Source organism: Danio aesculapii, chromosome 6, assembly GCF_903798145.1.
Source record: "Danio aesculapii chromosome 6, fDanAes4.1, whole genome shotgun sequence".
In the NCBI taxonomy this organism is placed as follows: Eukaryota; Metazoa; Chordata; class Actinopteri; order Cypriniformes; family Danionidae; genus Danio; species Danio aesculapii.
The window spans coordinates 56,615,833-56,637,712 of record NC_079440.1 but is presented as its reverse complement, the minus strand read 5'-3'; the positions used below and the strand labels follow the sequence as shown (position 1 = coordinate 56,637,712).

At 36.9% G+C, this 21,880-nt stretch overlaps 1 protein-coding gene across 1 annotated transcript; it reads right to left on the bottom strand.

Annotated features, from left to right (window-relative positions):
* On the bottom strand, window positions 1-20,112 carry nudt3b (nudix (nucleoside diphosphate linked moiety X)-type motif 3b). Its single transcript, XM_056460577.1, has 5 exons — window positions 19,855-20,112; window positions 15,620-15,730; window positions 8,843-8,887; window positions 8,674-8,758; window positions 1-4,832 (listed from the first exon to the last, which is right to left on the bottom strand). The coding sequence occupies exons 1-5, from the start codon at window positions 19,951-19,953 to the stop codon at window positions 4,633-4,635; spliced, it is 540 nt and encodes a 179-aa protein (XP_056316552.1). The 5' UTR covers window positions 19,954-20,112; the 3' UTR covers window positions 1-4,632.
* Between the last annotated feature and the right edge of the window lie 1,768 nt (window positions 20,113-21,880).

The following is a 21,880-nucleotide window of genomic DNA, read 5'->3' as shown; positions in this document are numbered from 1 at the left end:
TTTAAGTGAAATACTGGTGTTTATTAGTTGGCACATTTATATTACATTCTCAAACTGGTTGATTTCACAATCCCAAAATGAAAGAGCAAAATATTCCAGTGAAAAGTACAGAATTCCAGAATCCCATTGAAACCAATTACAACACGTATACAAGGATGAACTGTTTTAAAATGCGGCCAAATAAAACGTGATCTACTAAAGTTTACATTCAGAGTCACAAGCAGGGCGAAATTTAAGGTGCTTTCTGCGAGATGTCCGTCAAGGATATGGGTATTTCACATGATTTTATATAAATCAGATGCAGCAGTTTTGATTTCACATCCTTGGTTTTTGTTTCCATAGTATGACTGTGCTTCGAGAATCATTCACAACAATGCTATTGGTTACATCAGCGTTTCCCAAGCCTGTTCCTAAAGGCACACCAACAGTATATATTTTGGATGTCTCCCTAATCTGATCTCCCTAATTCATTTCAATGGTTTACGATGATTTGATTCAGGTTTGATTTGGAAGAGGTTGAAAATGTGTACTGTTGGTGTGCCTTTAGGAACAGTCTTGGGAAACACTGGCTTACATAACCACATAAGTGCAGCCATTGAATAGTTCATATGCTGCTGCTGTGCCATTGTAAAACAGAGAATACATCAGTATAGCCGTCATCACATATCAGTCAAGAAAACAATTCAGATTAGCGATTACATGCTACACTAGAAGTGAAAGAGAGACTTGCAATCAGATCGATGACATTAGTGTTGATAGGTGTTAATCAAAGTCATGTAAACATAAATCACCAATGAACTTGATCTTGAGTTCACCATTACTCTGCAGTCAGACTAACCGTAAAAAGCATCACAAACATACTTTATAAAGATCTTAAATGCACTTAAATCTCCCAGAGGAGCAACAAAAAAGTCGAGTCTTGAGGAAATAAGACAGCCGATCTCACATGTACCATACCTATACATTGAATTTAACCATTCGCCTTTGATCTGTACAAGACACCAATACATCTGGCTAACTACAGTGGCTCAGGATTCACAGTATTGTGCCAAACGCTGCTTTCAGAGCGTGCAGTTCGGCTTCGAAGATGTATCGGACATTTCATAAGAGGAAATGCATGCTAAAACCTGATCTGTACTACTTCTTGATCTAAATCTTTCAACGTCCAGGGTTAATAGCTATGGGGGAGAGGTTAAAAACGTCATTAGTTTAAGCTGAAGTCCAAAATGAAGGCCTTGATCATGAGAATGTGAATGGGGAAGTCTGAGGGCTTACAGAAGATTGATCAAAATGATCATTAAAACGTGATATGAAAACTGCGAATGCGAGTTTTGTGGACATTTCATTCAATAACAAACGAATAATATAGTATATAAACATCTCTAAGTGTTATTAGAGCGCCATTATGGCATTAACAAAATGTAAACATCAGCTAATGGCTAAAATGAGCATGGAAACCATTTTACTTTCTTAATGTTATGACTTTTCTGCGTATTGCTCAAGAAATGGCTTAATTTGATCCACGATCAAATGCTCATTGATATAACTTTATAATAATAACTTAACTGAAATTATCTATGCTCAATTATTAAACACATTAAGAAAGTAAAGAAGGTCCATTTTGATTTCTTGTGGTTTATGAGGATTGGTAAAAAGAGAAATCCTGGTGAAATTTGAAGACAGCCTTCTAGTTTGTGATTTCATTGTCCACCCTATATGTTGTGGCACTTAAAAAGACGGTTCACCCAAAATTGAAAAGTCAGTCATCGTTTCTTCATCCTCCACTGGTTGCAAACCTGTTTGAGTTTCCTCTGTTGTACACAAAGGAAGATACACTGAAGAATGTTGGGAAAAAATCAGCTATTGACTTCCACAGATCTTGAATTTATTTTGGTTTCTACTATGGATGTCGATAGTTTCCAACATTCTTCAGAATATTTTCCTTTGTGTTCTACGGGGAAAAAAAGGAATTGATAAAGGTTTAGAACCACTTGTGAATATTATCCAAAAGGGAGAAACTGTTGTTAATGTACTCAACCTTAAAGACACCCAAGATGTACACTCCAAAAACTTGCTCTTGACTTGCATTATATGAATCGCCAATGACCAGAGTTTTAGCTACAAATTTTCTTTAATGCTCTATTGAAGCAAAAAAGTCACCTATATCATGGATGGCATGAGTGTGAGTACATTTTAGGGTTGGGTGATGTCGACCAATTTGGCATTGTACGATGTCTAATGTGACACATTTCGATGGCTGATGGTATCGTCGTCGTAGGCAGCGGTGAATTTATTATTCATGAATAATTAATTAATTCATAACAAATTAATTATTTGTAGCCTACTGTTTCAACCACCTGACCCGCATGGTCTTCGTTTTACCCATAACCAAATCCTAAATAAATAAAGTTACACACAAATTACCACCTGTCAATCACTTTTTCCGCAGGACTCGGCAGAGTGATCTGTGTCGTTATAATGGCGTCAACAAACTTGGTTGGTAAATAGGTGCACAACCAACAGGAACCAACCAACAGTATCTGAAGTTTTCACTTAAATGACTAAGTACAAGTGTAAAAGCGAAAGACTGAAGCAGTGTACTGACGCTGTGACATGTTACCTGATAGATTCAAAAGACAGAAGAGTCGTCAGATAGAGACAAGATTAATTAAATATCAAGTTTAACAACTATAGTGAGACGAGATCCAGTGGTACATCCTTGATAAACTGTACGACGCGCACTGCTCTCTGAGGTTTTGTGCTCAAAGCACCCGCTGACTGCCTGGAGCTCAGACACAAGCTCATTTGCGCGTGTGTGTATGGTCACGTGATGTGCATTTTCAGCAGTATAGTGTGGATGGAGAGTTTTTCAGAAATGCTAGATGAAACGCCAGTGTGGATTTAGATCATTTTTGTTCTAAAATGCCATTTTAAAACTAAGACGTATTTGTGTAAATTGGGCCTAAGGCTGCGTCCGAAACCGCATACTTCCATGCTATACAGTACGCGAGCCGAGTAGTATGTCCGAATTCATAGAATTCGAAAATCCGGATGACTTACTACTTCCGGCGAGATTCTGAAGTGCGCATCCCATGCATGCTGCGCTATCCCATGATGCCCCGCGAGCGAATTCATGAATGGGAGTAAAGCGATGCAGATGACACAGGTAGGTCACATGACTGTGACAAAATGGCAGATGTAGTACGTCCGAATTCCAATCATACTTCATAGAACGTACTTTTCTAACAGCCGAGTAGTACGTTTCAATTCAAATGCAGTACCTACTGAGTAGTAGGCAGTTTCGGACACAGCCAAAGTGTGTTTTTCGAGAGTGGGTTGCTGCTGCGACAGGGGCGGAGGATCGCGATGCCGGCTCAGTATCGTGATGTCTATCAGCGATAGACGATGGCACCAACCCAACCCTAGTGCATTTATTTAAAAACACAATTTTTGGGTGAACTATCCCTTTAAAGCAACAGCTTCCAAACTGTCCTGCAGAGTTTAGCTCCAACTTTCCTAAACATGCCAACTGGAGGCTTCTAGTATGACTAATAAGACTTTAATTAGCTGAGCAGATGTGTTTAACAGGAGTCAGAACTAAACTTTTCAGGACAGGACCGAGTTTACACAATCGATTTTCCTTCATTGAAATGTACTATCTAACAGACCTATTTGAAAGTGATTGGATCATGAAAATAACGTGTGTTTTAATACTAAAACGTGTTTGCTGTTCAATATGATGTGCTGAAAAAACAGTGTAGTAAAAAGTAAATCAGATCATTCTGATTTTACAATTCTGTTAAACAAAGTGCAGTTCAACCAATTCTGTCGCAATTAAATGGTGCTAGTGGCATAAAAGTTTGTAATGTTAAATACAAAAATCCTTCACACATCAGAAATAAAGGGTTCTGGATTAAAAGAATTACGCTCCAGTCTAATCAGGTACTAGTATAAATTAAAGATGTTTTTTAGAGGCTCAAAAGTTATTTACAAGATGACCAGAAAATAGAGAAGAAAAAAAAGGGGTAAGCTAAGAGCAACGATTTAACACCAAGTACAGGTTAAACATTCATCGCATCACACAAACTCCTCATAACACAAATAAATACCAGTGTTCATGCAAAACGATCACAGTTCCACCATTCAGACGTTTCCTCTCACAACCCGCAGAAAGAGAACTAACGAAAAATGCGTTCACACATACGCACGCAGAGGAAATCGAATCTGTAAAAATACTGAAAGCCACATGCTGACGCACCATGTGTATATTGTACACCTCACAACAGTAAAAAGTAGTTCTTGCATTCGTTTAATCTCACACATGAGCCACAGAGAGGGCACTAAAAAGGGCGAAAAGGGTATTCATGCAACAGTCCGCATGATAGGGGGAATTTAATAAGGGACGAAAAAAAAAAGCGCAAAAGTATCACACTTACAAAACGCATCGAATATTCCACCGACACTTGATGTTTGTGCCACCTTCTCGGCGCTCAAAAAGCCTTGGCAAACCATTGTTTCTTTTTCTTTGATTTTTTTTTTGTGAGAAAGAAAAATAAATTGAAATCAGAATAAAGTAATGAAAGTAAGAGAAAGAGTGGTGGAAGCATCCGGAGTGTCTGTGTTTTGCGTTAGTTATCTCATGTCAGAGACGGAGCTCTGATTAATGCTGTAGGTGGGTGACAGGTCTCCTCCGCCTATCGTGGCCACCAGGGGCGTCCCGTTACTGTTCAGACAGCCTTCCTGTAGAGCCGCGAAGTAAGAGGCCTGTACTGGTTTGTGACACTCCAGCACTTGTATGGCATCGTCGATTTTGAACCATTCCCTTTTTCTCCCTGTCAAAACAATAACACACATACACACACACACATTAAAGTCTGAAGTTGCTAAGACTTATTTCAGTATGTTGATGTACTTCCTACAGAAATGGAATATTAAATAGGGGGCAGGGCTTTCTTTCTGCACATCATTCACTTATAGCAAACTAACGGTAAGAGTGGGGCGCGAATTACAGGGGAGTTTGACGTCCCTAATTAACTCTTGATCGCCCCCTGAAGGGCATCAAAATAAGGTGTTTGAGGGAGTCAGCTCTTTAATAATGAGAAATAGCTTTCTCTGGTCTCTGATCTATAGCTTAAATATTAATAATTAAAAAATATTTTATATAAATATACATTTGACCCCACCCAATACCATTGTGAATGCATAATCGCACCAATCAATGCTAGGGAAAAGAATCATTCAATAGTCTGAAACTGGCAAATCCATTCATGAAGTATTCATAATACACGTTTCTTCTAAATTCGGTGTTCATATCTACATGTAGCCTAAAAAAAGAGAAATATTAGACACATAATTTTTATAGTTTGACCTATAGTAACCTCTAAAATAGCTAATCAGTCACCAAATATCCGTAAAACACTGAAAATATAAACGTTTTTATTAATGAATTAGTTGTAATTTAAATACATTCATAAATTTGATTCACTGTAGCATGCATTACCAAACTACTAGTGAAAAAGTACCCCTATGATCGTCAATGTATAATTAACAAACTAGGTAAGAGGGGCGTGGTAAATAATACTGCTATGCAGTTGCTATGGAAGCCTGTTATAAACTATAGTAAAGCAGCTTGTCAAAAAGATTTTTTTCAAAATGAAACCCTGTGAACAGAATAAATACAGGAATGTAGAAAAGAGCGCTCTTATTATCAGCTGTTAGTCAGCGCCCGCTCTTTTTTTCCTGGTCACTGCGCCTTGTCATTGTGTGCAGTGTAAATGCAGACAATTGTATACAAGTCTTAATTTTAAAAGATGATAGAAGTCGGTCATCAAAAAAATTGGATACAGTCACAAAATCGGAATTGACCATCAAGATCTGCAGTGTAAATGCAGCCAAAATGTAAACTAGTTACGTTTCCTCGTGAGATCAGGCTGAATGATCAGACTTTTTGAAGAGTACTAAAACTAACTTTTTTTTCCCAGTCGTTTAACTTGCACGGATTAATTGATCAACTGAAGAATAACAATGTGCGCTAGCAAATTAAACATTGTAAATTTTGATGTCACACATACCTCATTATAAAGAGTCAATAAATTGAAATGAGTAAATGCAGTGTCATTGTACACTCACCAGCCACATAGGTACTCCTGTTCAATAGCTTGTTACAACAAATTTAGAATCAGCCAATCACATTGCAGCTACTCGATGCATATGGAGTTCAAGCAAAGCATCACAATATGGAAGAAAGGTGATTTTAGGCAATGATATGACGTAGTGCCTGAAAATAGTCCCCAGATAGGTAACAGTGCTGCATAATATCCTTGTGCCTGCTGCATCTATGGTACAGCAGCAAAGTTCCTTGATTATTACGCCAGAATGAGAGTATAGTTCTTGCCATATTGACCTAGATAATAGCCACCATTCTTTTCCATCAGTCTTAGTACATGATGTAACTACAGAGGAGTCAAGCTTTAAATAGAAATATGATCGAATCTCTTATTTGAATGTTTTGAGACAAAAGCTAATGGTCTAATCTGATTAAATGATTTATGCTAAGCTAAAAGTGCTCCTGCTAGAGACAGAGATCGCTGAATGAATTCAGAAATGATAAAACTCAATTGTTAACTAGAGGAAATGTAAAAGAGCCTATTTTTAAAAAGAAAAAAGTGCAGTGTTCCTGTAAAACGTTAGTCACTATTGTTTGTCCTTCTGAACCGACAGTAACTTTTAAAGTCAATTACAAAAAGGCTAATCTCTCTCATCTGGATCCAAAAGCAAGACTGATGCTGATCATCACAGGGCAACTTTTTGAGAAATGTTTCTGGACAACTTTGGGAAATGATGCCATAAAAGGGCAACTAATTAGGATAAAGGGTGACGGACATAAAATTGTTGCCCATTCCCTTTAATAGAAAAGGAGCCAAGCAACATTGCTCAAAAAGTTGCCATGTGAATCATCAGCATGATGTTTAGCCCTTGGCTGACTGGTACTTAGTAAAACTAGTCTATAAGACCAAGACTTGGGCCCAATCCCAATTCTATTTTTGTACCCCTACCCCATGGCCCTTAAAACCGAGGGCTTAAAACCCCTAAGAATTGGGACAGCACCTGCACACGTCAGCATATGTCATTGCGATCTCTATATAAGATCAGACGATCGTGACTGCTGTAGTTATTCCAGTTGCTTTATTTTTTGGTATTTATCTTCAAGAAATCACTGAAGGCATATTTTATGTTATCATAACGATATAATGTGGCAATAAGATCGTAATACTTTGCATTTATACAGTGGCCATATTCATTTATGCAAACACACGAAAACATTAACATTATAGCAGACACTGTAAAAACCCATTCCCAGCCACCAGACTTTTCTGACAGGGTATTCGAGTGTCATCGAGTGACAGAATGTTGTGGAACTGCTATATCAGGAGTTATGATTACGGATTATAGATCGCAAAATTTTGCGGTTTTTATCTTAGCTTTTTTTAATCAAAAAAAAAAAGCATGACAGTAAAAGACGAACGCGGTTATGAATATATTGGGATTGGGCCTTAACATGGTGGCTAATGCCAAGTTCAGACTGCATGATTTTCAAAGTAGTCGTGTCACAGATGTTTTCACACTGCATGATTATCTGGGCTAGAGTTTTGCTGCTGCTTTGTTTACACTGCAAGATGGATCGGCGACAGGAAATTTTACACTGCATGACTTTACAATAGGAAGAATCGCCGACAACTTTGTCCAAACTACGTCTTACAACCAAACACACGTAGTATATTTTGTTATTAACTACATAATGAGAATGAAGCCTTTAATGGGGTAGAAAATGTACATGTTTGTCCACCTGTGTAGGATTTAGCAAATCCTCCTCAACTTTTTTCTTTTTTGACCTGGTTGTGATATTGCTCATGTGACACGTCAAACAGACATGGCTGCTCCTGCCAAATTTAAACCAGTTTTCCCTCCATTTCTTGGGTCCAAATAAACTGAAAATTTGCATTTTTACTTCTCCCCCAACCTCCTGCTGGCCTGTGAGTACCCATACTAGTGGATGCTGCTCTCTCATTGGCTGTAGGTGATCGCCGATGTTATTTTCAGTCAAAACTCATTTCATAGAGCATGATTTGAATTGCAGACAGCTCCAGATATTTAGCATGTCAAATATCTCACTGGTGTCGGAGACTCATCTGCGATTTTGTCAGATCGCATCTTTAATAGTTCACACTGTGTGATTGTTACTCGTGTGAACGAGCACCGATTTGCCTGTGACTTCAGGCATTTGTCTGCGATTTCTCAAAACCTTTCGGTGAGTCAAAATCTGGGCTAAAATCATGCAGTCTGAACTTGGCATAAGTTTTCGCAACAGACCCCAAATCTCAATCCCTCTTTTGGAATGTGCTGGAATGGGAAACTCACATCATGCATGTTGAGCCAACAAATCATATCAAAATAAAGCAAAATCCCCTTGCTGAATGTAGGCCACAAGAATTAAGGTGGTTTTAAAGGGAAAATATGGTCCAACTTGGTACTAGAAAGGAGTACCTAATAAAATGACCAGTGAGTGTACATTCAAACAGAAAACTGGTGTTTTGTATTCTAATATTTCATATCATTTTTTTTTGTTAATGTAAAAAAAATTTATCTTACCAAATCCTAACCCGGAGGACTTACCAATGTTCACCGAATCCTCCCAATCTTCCAGAACTTCGTTTACGATAAGAACGTAGACATACGTTCTATGTTTCCTATCTCGATTCTGAGAATAAAACAATATTTAAATCACTTTACAATTACGTTATACAAGCTTTAACAGAAAACCATGCTTTCCTCTACTACTTACCTCAAATATTCCTACTAGTCTTCCTAAAGTGCCCTTGACTCCAGCCTATAAACCAATGAACAGATGAAACAACAAGATTCATTATGGGGGTTTTTCAGTGCAGAACCACTGACTGAGTTCATGTGAATTTGACAGCTGATATGTTTCAGAGGTCAAGAAAAGACACAGCGGTGAAAACAAGCAGTCAGCGAGCGTCTACACCTGACCTGAGTGATAGAGATCCATCAGGACACTCTTTAGGCCAAATGCCATGTACACAACATGCCGATGGTCGATTATCATCTAGCAGGATCTAAATTTAGTCCAGATATGGTCCAGTTTGAGATCACTAATGAAAATGATTTAATTTCCATTCTTTTATTTGTTCTATTATTTTTTTGTTTGTTTATTATTTAAGTACATTTATTAATCAATAATTTATACAATCATGTTAATTAATAATTGCTCTAATAGTCGCTCTTCAAAGTTGTATTTATTTGATGAAAAATACAAAAAATGGCACTTTAATGAAATGCTATTATAATTTTAAATGAATGTTTTATACTTTAAATTAAATGTAAAATGTGATACAAAAAAAAACTGCTTTGCTCCATTACTCCATTATCCTTGGGCAAACAGGGGTGGGCAAACTCGGACCTGGAGGGCCGGTGTCCTGCACAGTTTAGCTCCAACTCTAATCAAACACACCTGCTTATGGATTTCTAGCGATCTTGAAGACACTGATTAGCTTGTTCAGGTGTGTTTGATTAGTGTTGTAGCTAAACCGTGCAGGACACCGGCCCTCCAGGACCGAGTTTGCCCACCCCTGCTTCAGAATCATTCAGTGCTTCCCACACATAGACCTTTCTTGGGCAGGCCGCCTAGGTATATGTAGTGACTTTTTTTTTTTTACTATTGTTAACATCCTTTTACACTTTTTTTGTATCCGCTCAATCTAACCAAACATCCACGATCGATTAAGTCAGGGGTCACCAATCTCGGTCCTGGAGGGCCAGTGTCCTTCCAGGGTTTAGCTCCAACTTACCTCAACACACCTGCCTGGGTGTTTCAAGTGTACCTAGTAAGACCCTGATTAGCTTGTTCAGGTGTGTTTGATTAGGGTTGGAGCTAAAATCTGCAAGACACCGGTCCTCCAGGAACAAGTTTGGTGACCCCTGGATTAAGCAGTGGAAAATCTCGTCTCGTTTACCCGTTTCGTTCTGTGCCCGCGAGACCTGTCAACAATCGTGCAGACAGTTTCACGTGCTCTTCAGACCCACAGAAACGCGCATTTTTGAGACTTAAAAATTAGTCTGGCCCAGGTTTCTAAATCTCCTAAAATGTCCTGGATTCAACTTTTGCTTTCACTTTCTAAAGCTCATCCGCGATTTTGCATTACTCTTTTATTAAAGACTACTTTCGGTCTGGTTTCTCAGCTGACTGCGCACGCACAGCCCCGATACAGAGAGAAAAAGAAAATCAGGGTTTCTGCTACATTCATTCTTCCATGGTGTTATTTGTTTAATGTTAATCCTTTAAGGTTACATGCTGACTGACTGACAGGGCTGCGCGATGCGTAAGGCCAGCAAACACTACGTAGCTTTCAGTTATGATGAACACAGTTTCCAGAATTATGCTTTATAGATAAGGTCTTTGGCTCTGCATACAATGACTTTATCTTTATCTTGGAGTTTATAGTCGTTTCACTTTACTTCAGGATGCATTAATGCCATTCTCTATTGGAGACATTCATAAATATTCCTAGCAAATCTAATAAATGTTAGAGACATATTCATTACATAAACGCACTGAATCGCACTTCAGCAGCGTTTATTTGAGAGTGCACAAGAAAATCTGCAATTGAGCAGTGTATATTTGAGGATGTGCAAAAAGTTTTCTGCATTAACAGAGAAAATCGGCACGCAAGCAAAGTGATTCGCATGCTCATATTACAGGAATGCGATCTCAACTTGTAATACTGCGCTCACGACATTTGTCATTGAAATAATACCATAGGTAGTTGGTAGATCTGCGTAAAAGGCCTACCACCTAGGGGTGGGCGATATGACCTAAAATTAATATCACGGTATTTTTCATCTTTTGAACGGTGACGGTATAATATCATGGTTTTACTTTCAATAGCAAAATAATATACATCTCAAGGAAGAACGGACAAAAGAAAGTCTCACTTCTATCACTCTTTAAAAGTTTCGGTTTGGGTCATTGTAAATGCTCAGTCTCGTTATGAGCTGATCTTCATTTCTCTGTGTTGGTGGAATAAAGCAGGCGAGTCAGCCGCACCAATTTATAAGCAGACAGAGCAGGATTCTCGCGATGACCACCAGCGCAATTCCGCTCTTTGTTATGAGCCGTAGTTTCAGTGTAAACTTAGTAAAGGTGCGTTTCTTTGGCGATGATGTGTACAGTGTTAGATTTTATATTTAGCGGACATTTGCGCTGAACACGCGGTGAATGCAACGCATCAAGATTCAGGCACCTTCTCCGAAAACACTCGATTGATCTCAGCTGGCGGATCAACATTTACCTCATGTTATGATCACTGTCATCTGCGCCATTATTATTATTATAACTTTAGGTGAGGTTTGCAAACCTGTGCACTTTTCACTCTTCAGCCGTTTGCATTTCCTGCAGTAACAAAAGCTCCCTGTTATCTGACAGCGGGAAGCGTTGAGTGACTGACAGCTAATATGAACCGGTACAGCAGCAGGGTAGAGCTATTCTCTAGAGCGAAGTTTTTAGAGAAAATCTAATCAGATTGCACTACAACCATTATATTCAGACACACAAATGCTCCCAAATATATTATGAGGGCGCATAGATTAAATTTCGGGCGCACATGCGACCAAAATGGTTGCAATTTCGAGCCCTTTAGTATAAGGACATGTATTCAGACCACAACTGAACGTTTGAAGAAAATTGAATGCCTTATTTTTTAGAATTAGCTATTATTGATGTAAATGCAGCCGTTCAAGGCGCATAATTGGTTTATTACGGTATTGACGGTATTAGAAAATCCATGTTGTGGCGCAATGTCACACCGGTGATGACTATGACACCGGTGTACCGCCCACCCCTACTACCACCACAAAAATCCTAGAGGAAACACTGGTTAATAACAGATTCATTAATCTAAACGACTCCAAAGGACGAAATGACTGATCTAAACTGGCTGCAAAATATATGTACACCATTAGTAATGGTTAATCAATGCATTTGCCTTATTTTTAAAAAAATCTACTCGTTTCAATCTTACAATTAAGATCATTTTTAGAGATATTGTATGTTTTTATAAACTTTTCTGTCCTTTATTTCTCATTTGCTGATTATTTTATTAATTTGATGATGTTATTTGATATACATGTTTAAAATGTTTTGCCGTTCAAGTTTGTTTTGAACTTGAAAGAGAGAAAGAGAAGCAGATTTGACTTGTCAGTGGGTGCACATGGCTCCTGAATAGCATAAAAATATTTCTTTTTTATTTCAGTCTTTAACCCATTAAAAAGAAACAGTGTATAAATACAATTATCAATAAAAATGGAATAATGTTTTGTTTGTCACATATAATTAACTATTTATGTGATGTGGTTAAACGTTGTGCTTCAATCCGGCCACCACCGCAAGTATATTTCAAACCTGTGGGAAGCGCTGTCATTCTAATACATTTATGATGGATTTAAACTAGTGCTGTCAAAAAATGTATCACAATTAAATTGTTTCCAAAAAACAAGATTTATATATGTATATTAATTATTTTTATTCATATTTGTAATACAAATTGTATATAATTATACATGTAAATGTATTCTGTAAATATTAACTGTTGTATTTTTTGTAAATATTTATATATACATAACATTTATAAACAGCGGGCGCCTATAGAGCTGCAGATTGCCTTGGTTACTGCAGTAAACAAAGCAGCATGATGTAAAATCTACCAGGATTTTATTATTTTCATAAACTCCTTGACATCCCAATATTTGCAGATCACATTCAGGTAAATTTTAGCATACAATACAAAATTTAAAACCTTGTAAAATAGCATTTAAGACTTTTAAATACGTTTTAAGGGCCTTCAGTTTCTCTAAAACGACTAATCCGCTTTGAATACTCTTTAAGACCCCTATATTAGAAATATCAGACAAAAACATACTGACTTTGAATCTATTCTGTGTTAATATTATACAAAAGAACATGCATTTAAATTAGAAAGTGTACATTTTATACACATATATCAGCCATAGAAATAAACCTATTGGGAACTATGGTAGTGTAGAATTATTTTTAAGTCATTGCAATTTTTACATTGCTACTCCACAGCATCCCAATATTTGCATATTAATACAGGCAAACTTTAGTATACTGATGCAAAATGTAATACCTTGTAAAATATCATTTAAGACTTTTAAATACTTATCTTAAATTATCTATGATGACTTATCAACTTTGAACACTCTTTAAGACCCCTGTATTAGAAATATTTACATTGAGTACATGAAAAATTATGAAAAATATTTTTTATTTTGGATGCGATTAGTCACGATTAAACATGCGACAGCACTATTTTAAACATTTAATATCATTTTAACAACAAGTATAAAACTGTTGTGCTCCTTTATGTGTTTTGCGACTTATGACTGATATTTTTTGATGAGCAAATTTCATAAGAACAGCATTCATTTATAACATAATAAAAGTCTTTAATTTAATCCATGACTTTTACATAGAAATATTACTTTCGGTCTTACTTCGGACTTTGTCAAAACAAAAGGATGATTTTAAAATATTCTGAAGTGCATCTGGAGTTTCAATGCAACCAAGAACATGTGACCTTCAGTACAGAAAGTCACATGTTTATTTACTTGCATTTCAGCGGCAACTGAGAAGCACCCAGCCCTAAATAATCATTACCAATTCAACACTGTATTAATTTTTAAAATGTAAACATGTTTTAATGTGGTCTATGACTTCAGGACAGTTCCACAAATGTGGTTGCACTGAACACCTGACATTGTGTCATGGTATGTTTTTAGTCTATGGTGGCTCTTGGCTACTGTCTGGCAGTGGAGGTGTGAAGAGCAGCTCTTAATCTGAGTGTAATGCCCTTTAAAACTGTAAGGCGATCGTTCCGGCAGGATGAACAGCATGTTTGCTGCCTGTCAGATGGCCAGAGAAAAATAGGAGAGTTAGTTAAGTGTCAGCAAAGAGAAAAAACTAAGATTTTTTTTTATTCTTAGTAGTGATAGGCCAATACATCCGCTAGCCGATTAATCAATGTTATTTGGAAATATAAAGAAACATTTTAAGCTATTAAGTCCTTTTTAAGACTCTTTCCATACATTTTAAGTCCTCGTCGCCACTTTAGGTTTCAACCAGTAACGCTGACCTGGCGACATATCAACTTACAATATACTTACTAAATACTGATTGTAGGAAACTAATATGTTATTCGTATACTGAATAAGATTGCTAATCCAGTAGCGGGCGCCTATAGGAGCTGCAGAAATAACGGTGTTGCCTTGGTTACTGCAGTAAACAAAGCAGCATGATGTAAAATCTACCAGGATTTTATTATTTTCAGAAATTCCTCGACATCCCAATATTTGCAGATCACATTCAGGCAAACTTTAGCATACAATACAACATTTAAAACCTTGTAAAATAGCATTTGAGACTTTTAAATACGTTTTAAAGGCCTTCGGTTTCTCTAAAACGACTAATCCACTTTGAATACTCTTTAAGACCCCTGTATTAGAAATATCAGACCAAAACATACTGACTTTGAATCTATTCTGTGTTAATATTATACAAAAGAACATGCAATTAAATTAGAAATAGTGTACATTTTTACACATATATCAGCCATAGAAATAAACCTATTGGGAACTATGGTAGTGTGGAATTATTTTTAAGTCATTGGAATTTTTACATTGCTACTCCCCACCATCCCAATATTTGTATATTAATACAGGCAAACTTTAGTATACTGATGCAAAATGTAATACCTTGTAAAATATCATTTAAGACTTTTAAATACTTATCTTAAATTATCTATGATGACTTATCAACTTTGAACACTCTTTAAGACCCCTGTATTAGAAATATTAGGCCAAAGTATACCAACTTTGAATCTATTCTGTGCTAATATTATACCAAAGAGCATGCATTTAAATTAGAAATAGGGTATATGCCGAAGCATGCTAATAGGACTTTTAATTTGCCAGTAACCTGGGTTTATCGTTTCCGGTGAAGTGTATGCCAATGCAAAATCGGTGCATTTGAGGTCTGTTTTCTTTCAAAATCAATGGTCTCCACTGGCTGAGTGACATCCGATATAAAGTCGGTCTCAGATTGTACAAGAAGCACTGCATTAAATTACATTTGCCGATTCTGATGGGCATGTGCGAGTAAGCGGCTTTTTGTCTCCTTTTATGCTTGAGCAACTAAATGAATGCCAAAGTCTGTTTAACTGATTGTATTTGAATTACATAACAATATTGATGCTGTAAAAGTAACCGTATAAAATAGAAAAAAAACTCACAATAACAGGTCACCGGAAGTTTATCAGTATGGGGAAAAACACTAGCTCTGCAAATACCCTTATTGTGCACATTTATAGACATTATCAGCCATAGACATAAACCTATTGGAAACTATGGTACTGTGGAATTTTTAGTCATTGGAATTGTCCTCTACAGACAGCTGAATATTATAAATAATAAAGACAATGATATATTTTGATGCACAATCCTGTAGAAGTATATGTGCTTAATGTCAAACCTCTTCACAGACTTCTCGGGCAGCAGCGACGTTGGGCTCTTCTTCAGGCTCCATTCCTCCTCCGGGTACGATCCATTTGTCTGGATGTCTGCTGCTGCTCACCAGTAACACCTGTGCGGACACATTATGTGTGTTTTATATACGCATTTAAAAAGCATAGCCATGTCATATGGGAGTGGGAGGAGCTAAAAACTCTTTTTAAGCACTTTGCTCACTGCAACTCTCTAATTGGTAGATTTGCTGCACAGCATCATGGTTAATGTAGTTGTTCTGCTCAATCTCAGATATTAAACATATTAGTTTTAACCCTTTATAGGACACTCACTGAAATACTGATTGGAAAAAAACCTGGAGTGTTCCTGGGGATTATTACAAAACATCCATTACTTAAATATCTATACACTGTAATCAATGTTAAGTTACCATACATGGTTCCTTGCTCAATAATGAGTAAAATGAATGAGAATAGAGAGATTCTTCTTTAAAATACAATGGGTACCATTTGGTTTGACACTGAAGAAGCATATTCTTTATTTGGGCTAATTTACAACTGCAAAACCGGCATTAACAGTCTTTTATGCAGAGGTGTCGGCACGCAGTCGACAAAACTAAAGTTTAAATAAAATGATGGTGATCTTTTCTCATAGATTTTTTTTTATGAAGCAAGTGACGAGTCAGGGAGGTAAAACTTAATAAAGCTAATTCTCTGTCATGTGTCAAGTCTAAAGCAACAGATAATTCTAAACAAATTTTTTGTATTGAATAGAATTGTCTATATAATTTCATTCAAAAAAAATTTATATTTATGCAAAATATTTAAAAAACTATTCTCCAGTTACATTTAGGATTAATTAACTAAATAATAATTGTAAAATAACAATAATACTTTTATTTATTTATAATAAATATTTTTGTACATATATATAACATATATATATAATTTATTTTTTTTCTTTGAGGGGGGACGTGCCCCAGTAGAGCTTTATGTCTAGCAATGCCCCTGGCGCCACACCAAAATGTATCCTGCCACGGCTACATTACAGCTTCTCATTCAAATCCTTCAGTCGTTGTTTTTTTAATAGCGGGTTATAGTCGCACCAAAATGTATTAAAAGATAAGTGAATTATGATAGTGCGAAATTTTCTGTAATTGTAGTACTGCTGTGCGCTATTTGTTAAACCCTTTAAGGTGACGTGCTGACTGACTGACAAGTGCGTGATGCATGAGGCTAGCAAACATGACGTAGCTTTCAGTTAAGATGAACACAGTTCATATAATTATACTTTCAAGAGTTCCCACGTAGATATGCTTAGCATTTAAAAGCAGGTTTGGCATGCTGTCCCGGGAGAGAACCCTGAGCTCGGAGATATTTGAGCTCCCGTCCGGTAAATAAGCATATCAGGAGATCCGAGATCAGGTAGGTCTCGAGAGCTCCCCCTTTAGAAAAGGGAGGAAAAGGAGGAGATGGGGTGGAAGTTTTTCTTCCAAAACGAAGATAGAGCAGTAGGAAGAAAAAGATCCATTTATAGTAAACTATGATCACTCTGATTGGATTATTACTGATTACAGATGAGCGGCCAGTCGTGCTCAATCATATTACGTGCTCCTCTCGAAATTAGTTTATGAAACTTCACTTATTTATAGATAAAGGTCTATGGTTTTGCTTGCAATGACTATCTTGCTGGAGTTTATAGCCGTTTCACTTTACTTTAGGACGCATTGATGTCGCTCTGTAGGTCTATTAGAGACATTCATAAATGTTCCAAGCAAATCTAATAAATGTCGGAGACATACCTGTCACATAAACGCACTAAATCGCACTTCAGCAGCGTTTATTTGAGAGCGCGCAAGAAAATCTGCACTTAAGCAGCGTATATTTGAGGGGGCGTGCAAAAAGTTATGCCCGAACAGAGGAAATCGGCGCGCAAGCAGAGATCTGCATGCTCATATTACATAAATGCAATCTGCGCTCACGACATTTGTCATTGAAATAATATGATTGGTAGTAGATGGATCTGTGTGAAAGGCTGCCGCCACAGCTGGAAAAAAATCCTAGAGGAAACACTGGATATGGTATTTGTAATGCAAGAGATGCTAATCCTACTGTTTTGAAAGAACAGTATGGAACTTACCTGTTAGCGGTACTCATTTAAAAAACATAGTATGTGCTACTCACCCCAGGTTTAATACTGGACACCATGAATGTACCATGCTAGTACCATTAAATTTGTAAAGCATAAAGGGATAGTTGATCAGAATCTCATTTACTCAACCTTCACTTGTTCCAAACCTGTTTGTGTTTCGTTATTCTGTTGAACACAAAAGAAGGTATTTTGAAAAAAATCTGGAAACCTGTAACCACCAAGCGGCAACCTCCCGCTCTCCCTCATAAAGCCAATACGGAAGTAACTGAAATTGTAATTCATCGAAATTCCGCAAGTCCTGGCTCCATAATAGAGCAGATTTCTATTAAGCCCACAGTTAAAATGGCCAACTTTACAGCAGAAAAAAAGGTGTTTACAGCCTAGTACAAAGACCTATTTTGGTTCATTTAGCTAATATTACCCTTCATGACAACTGTGAGGGGGGTGAATGTTTTTATAACTCATTCATTTTGTTTATACTAGGTTATATTAAGTCTGGATAATTAAGGGAGTGGCCACTTGAGTGACAGCTAGGTCTCCCTGGTGGCTGTCACATCACCTCAGCTGATTCCGGCTGATTAGCCACTGAACTCGGCATATACATCGTATTTTTGTGTTGTTTTATGTGGCTTTACACAGTCAGTTGCCTTTTGGAATGATTTTTTACAATTATTAGATGATATGGCATGCTGTGTACACTTTATTGCGCTCCCAAACCATTCACATGGCCTCCATTTCCCAGGTGAGTGAAATTATATACTTTTATGCCATCTCTATAAATGTATTTGTTTTATTTAAGATAAATTATCATTTCTAATTTTGTTAAGACCTGTAATGCACTCCAGAATCTGACAGATTGATTAGCTGTAGGCTCTAGAACAGTCATCTGAAACGTCATACCGTGATATGCCTGGATTTCATAATTAGCCTTGCATTTACTAACACAGACTATATCTAAAGTGTTTGGATGTAATTCGTGTTTTTCTCCTGTCGAAATATGTCATAAGAACAATGTTTAGTGGCGCAATGTATTACAACAGTGTTTTTAAAAAGACTAAACACTTTATTTATATAGTTTACAACCAAACACATGTGGTCAGAACACAAGAGTCACGCTCGGCCTCTTTGCCCTTGTTTGGTATCCCCCGGTTGGTGTGATGGTGACGGTTGGCCACGCCTACTGGTAGCTTCTTTTGCGTTCTTCAGAAACCTATGGGTGACGTCACGGATACTACGTCCATATGTTTTACAGTCTGTGTTTTACAGTATTTCCATAGTATGTTGTTTTAATGGTTAGTTACTAGTTTTCAGCTTTTTTTCTAAATATCTTCTTTTACATTCAACAGAATAAAGAAACTCATAAAGGTTTGAAACCGCTTGGGAGAGCGTAAATAGTGTGTACATTTCCATTTGTTGGGTGAACTATCCCTTCAACTCCCAATATCATTATGTTAACTGAGGTAAAGTTGGTTTATATTCGTTCATTTTTACGGTCCCTATAATGTTTACTATTGCTAATTTGAATATTCAGTCTGAAATAGCATGCGAGTATGACTTCAAAACAATTAAATAGCACTATTTTGTTGACTGTAAACAATGTTGTACTTGGATAATTCAGTCCTTAGCTGCTAATATGATCTCTCCATTTAGAATTTTCAAATAATATTTATATTATCAGGGAGAAAGTCTTAATGAGCGAAAACAAAACCAACTTTACGTTACTTGTTAGTGCCCTAAATAAAAAGTAACGTTACCATGGTATTTTGTAAGTAACATAGAAACGCAATGCTCAAATTACCATTGTACTGTCATCGCTTAAACGTTAGTATGGTCTGATTGATTTTCTAAACAGGGATTTATTACAATCCCACATCAGTATGTCAGTGAATCAGTCAATCTGTCAGCGAGTAGCGCGTTAGCACTGCAGCTTCATTGATTATCGCTTTAATGCTAGGCCAGCTCAGCTAACCAGGCTAACCGCTAATAGCACACCGCTAACTCGCGGTTGAAGCTTGTAAACTCCAACGACTGACAGACGCTCATATCGGCGGCCAGATCCGCCGATCCCCCGCTCGCTGTACCGGGACTTACCTCCTGTTCGGTGTCGTTCCTGAAGCACAGGCAGGCGGCCCGCTTCTTGTACCCGTCTCCATCATATGTGCGCGTCTGGTTTGACTTAAGCTTCATCATTTCGTCAAGACTGAGATCTGAACCTGAACTGAGGCAAAGTCCGTGAATGGAAACGCCGCGTGAATTACTGGAAATGAGCTCTTCTGCGCTTCATTTTCCCAAAACCGAGCGCATCTCTGAGACAGACGCCATTATCCAAAACCGCTACTACGGGATGTGCGCAACCCGCACGGTACAGACAGATAAACCACACGTAGTTGTTTTTAGAGAATAGGGCCTGCGGATGGGAAATTGCGCATGACCGTCTATTCATTGTTTGTTTGTTTATTTATTTATTTATATTTATTATAACGCAAGCACAAAAAGGAAAAACCCATGTGAACACGTTCGGAAAAACGTGCAGAACAGAGCTCAAATAATAAAGGTTGCCATTTATCTATTGTTTGTTTGTTTATTAATTTATATTTACTTTGTATTATTTATTGCAGTATAACACAATCACTAGAAGGCAAAAACGCATGCAAACACGTTCATAATATTGCACAAATAATATAGGCTACCAATTAATAAAATAAAATCTAAAATAAAAATATACAATTAAAAAATATTGCAATTTTTTCATTAAATCAAGATGTGTTCTTCCTGATGTAGATTTTAACAATCCTAAAGATTTACAAAATTATTCTCTACTCATTGTATACACGAAAAATTTTAATCGTTATTAATTTAATATTTTAATTTTAATGTCGTGATATTACTAATATAAACACATACAACATTCATTTATTCATATTCCTTCGGCTTAGTCCCTTTATTCATTCGGGGTCGCCACAACGGAATGAACCGCCAATTGATCCAGCATATGTTTTACACAGCGGATGGCCTTCCAGCTGCAACCCAATACTGGGAAACATCCATACACTCATTTACACACACATACAATACAGCCAATTTAGTTTATACAATTCACCTATAGCACATGTCTTTGGACTGTACCAACACGGGGAGAACATGAAAACTCCACACAGAAATGCCAACTTGCACAGCTGGGACTCAAACCAGCAACCTTCTTGCTGTGAGGGGACAGTGCTAACCACTTTTTAAACATTTTAAAGAATAAACTATAATTTTTTTAATCTATATTTATTAACATTAGTGGTTATATGTTATAAAAACATGTTTAGTAGTAAAACATGGTACTGCAAAGTGATTATATACTAACAAATTCATTCATTCATTTATTCATTCATTCATTCATTCATTTTCTTTTCGGCTTAGTCCCTTTATTAATCTGGGGTTGTCACAACGGAATGAACAGCCAACTTATTCAACACATGTTTTACGCAGCGGATGTCTTTCCAGCTGCAACCCATCACTGGAATTCATCCACACACACTCATTCACACACATACACTACGGACATTTTAGCTTAACCAATTCACCTATAGCGCATGTCTTGGTCGAACCAGCGACCTTCTTGCTGTGAGGCGATTAAGCTACCCACTGCACCACCGTATAAAACATTTATAAGATGTTAAGGTTCCCACTCAAATATACATATACAATGGCAAATAATAAAACAACAAATCTTTTAGCAAATTATAAAATATTAATTTATATATTTGATATATATTTATATATAAAGAAAACACAGATAAATAATAGATTAAGGCAAGGCAAGTTTATTTAAATAGCACATTTTATACACAGTGGCAATTCAAAGTGCTTTACATAAACAGGAATAAAAGAGACAAGTATAAGAAAATAAAAAACAGATAAGAACAGATTAAAATGTGTTAAAATGGGTTATAAAACAATGAAAAAGAAGAGAAAACATAATAGTGCGATCTGTGGGATGTAGCACAGTGCTCATTCAGTAAAGGCACAGCTAAACAGATGTGTTTTCAGTCTTGATTTGAATATACCTAATGTTGGAGCACATCTGATCATTTCTGGAAGCTGATTCCAGCAGCGGGGGGCGCTGTTA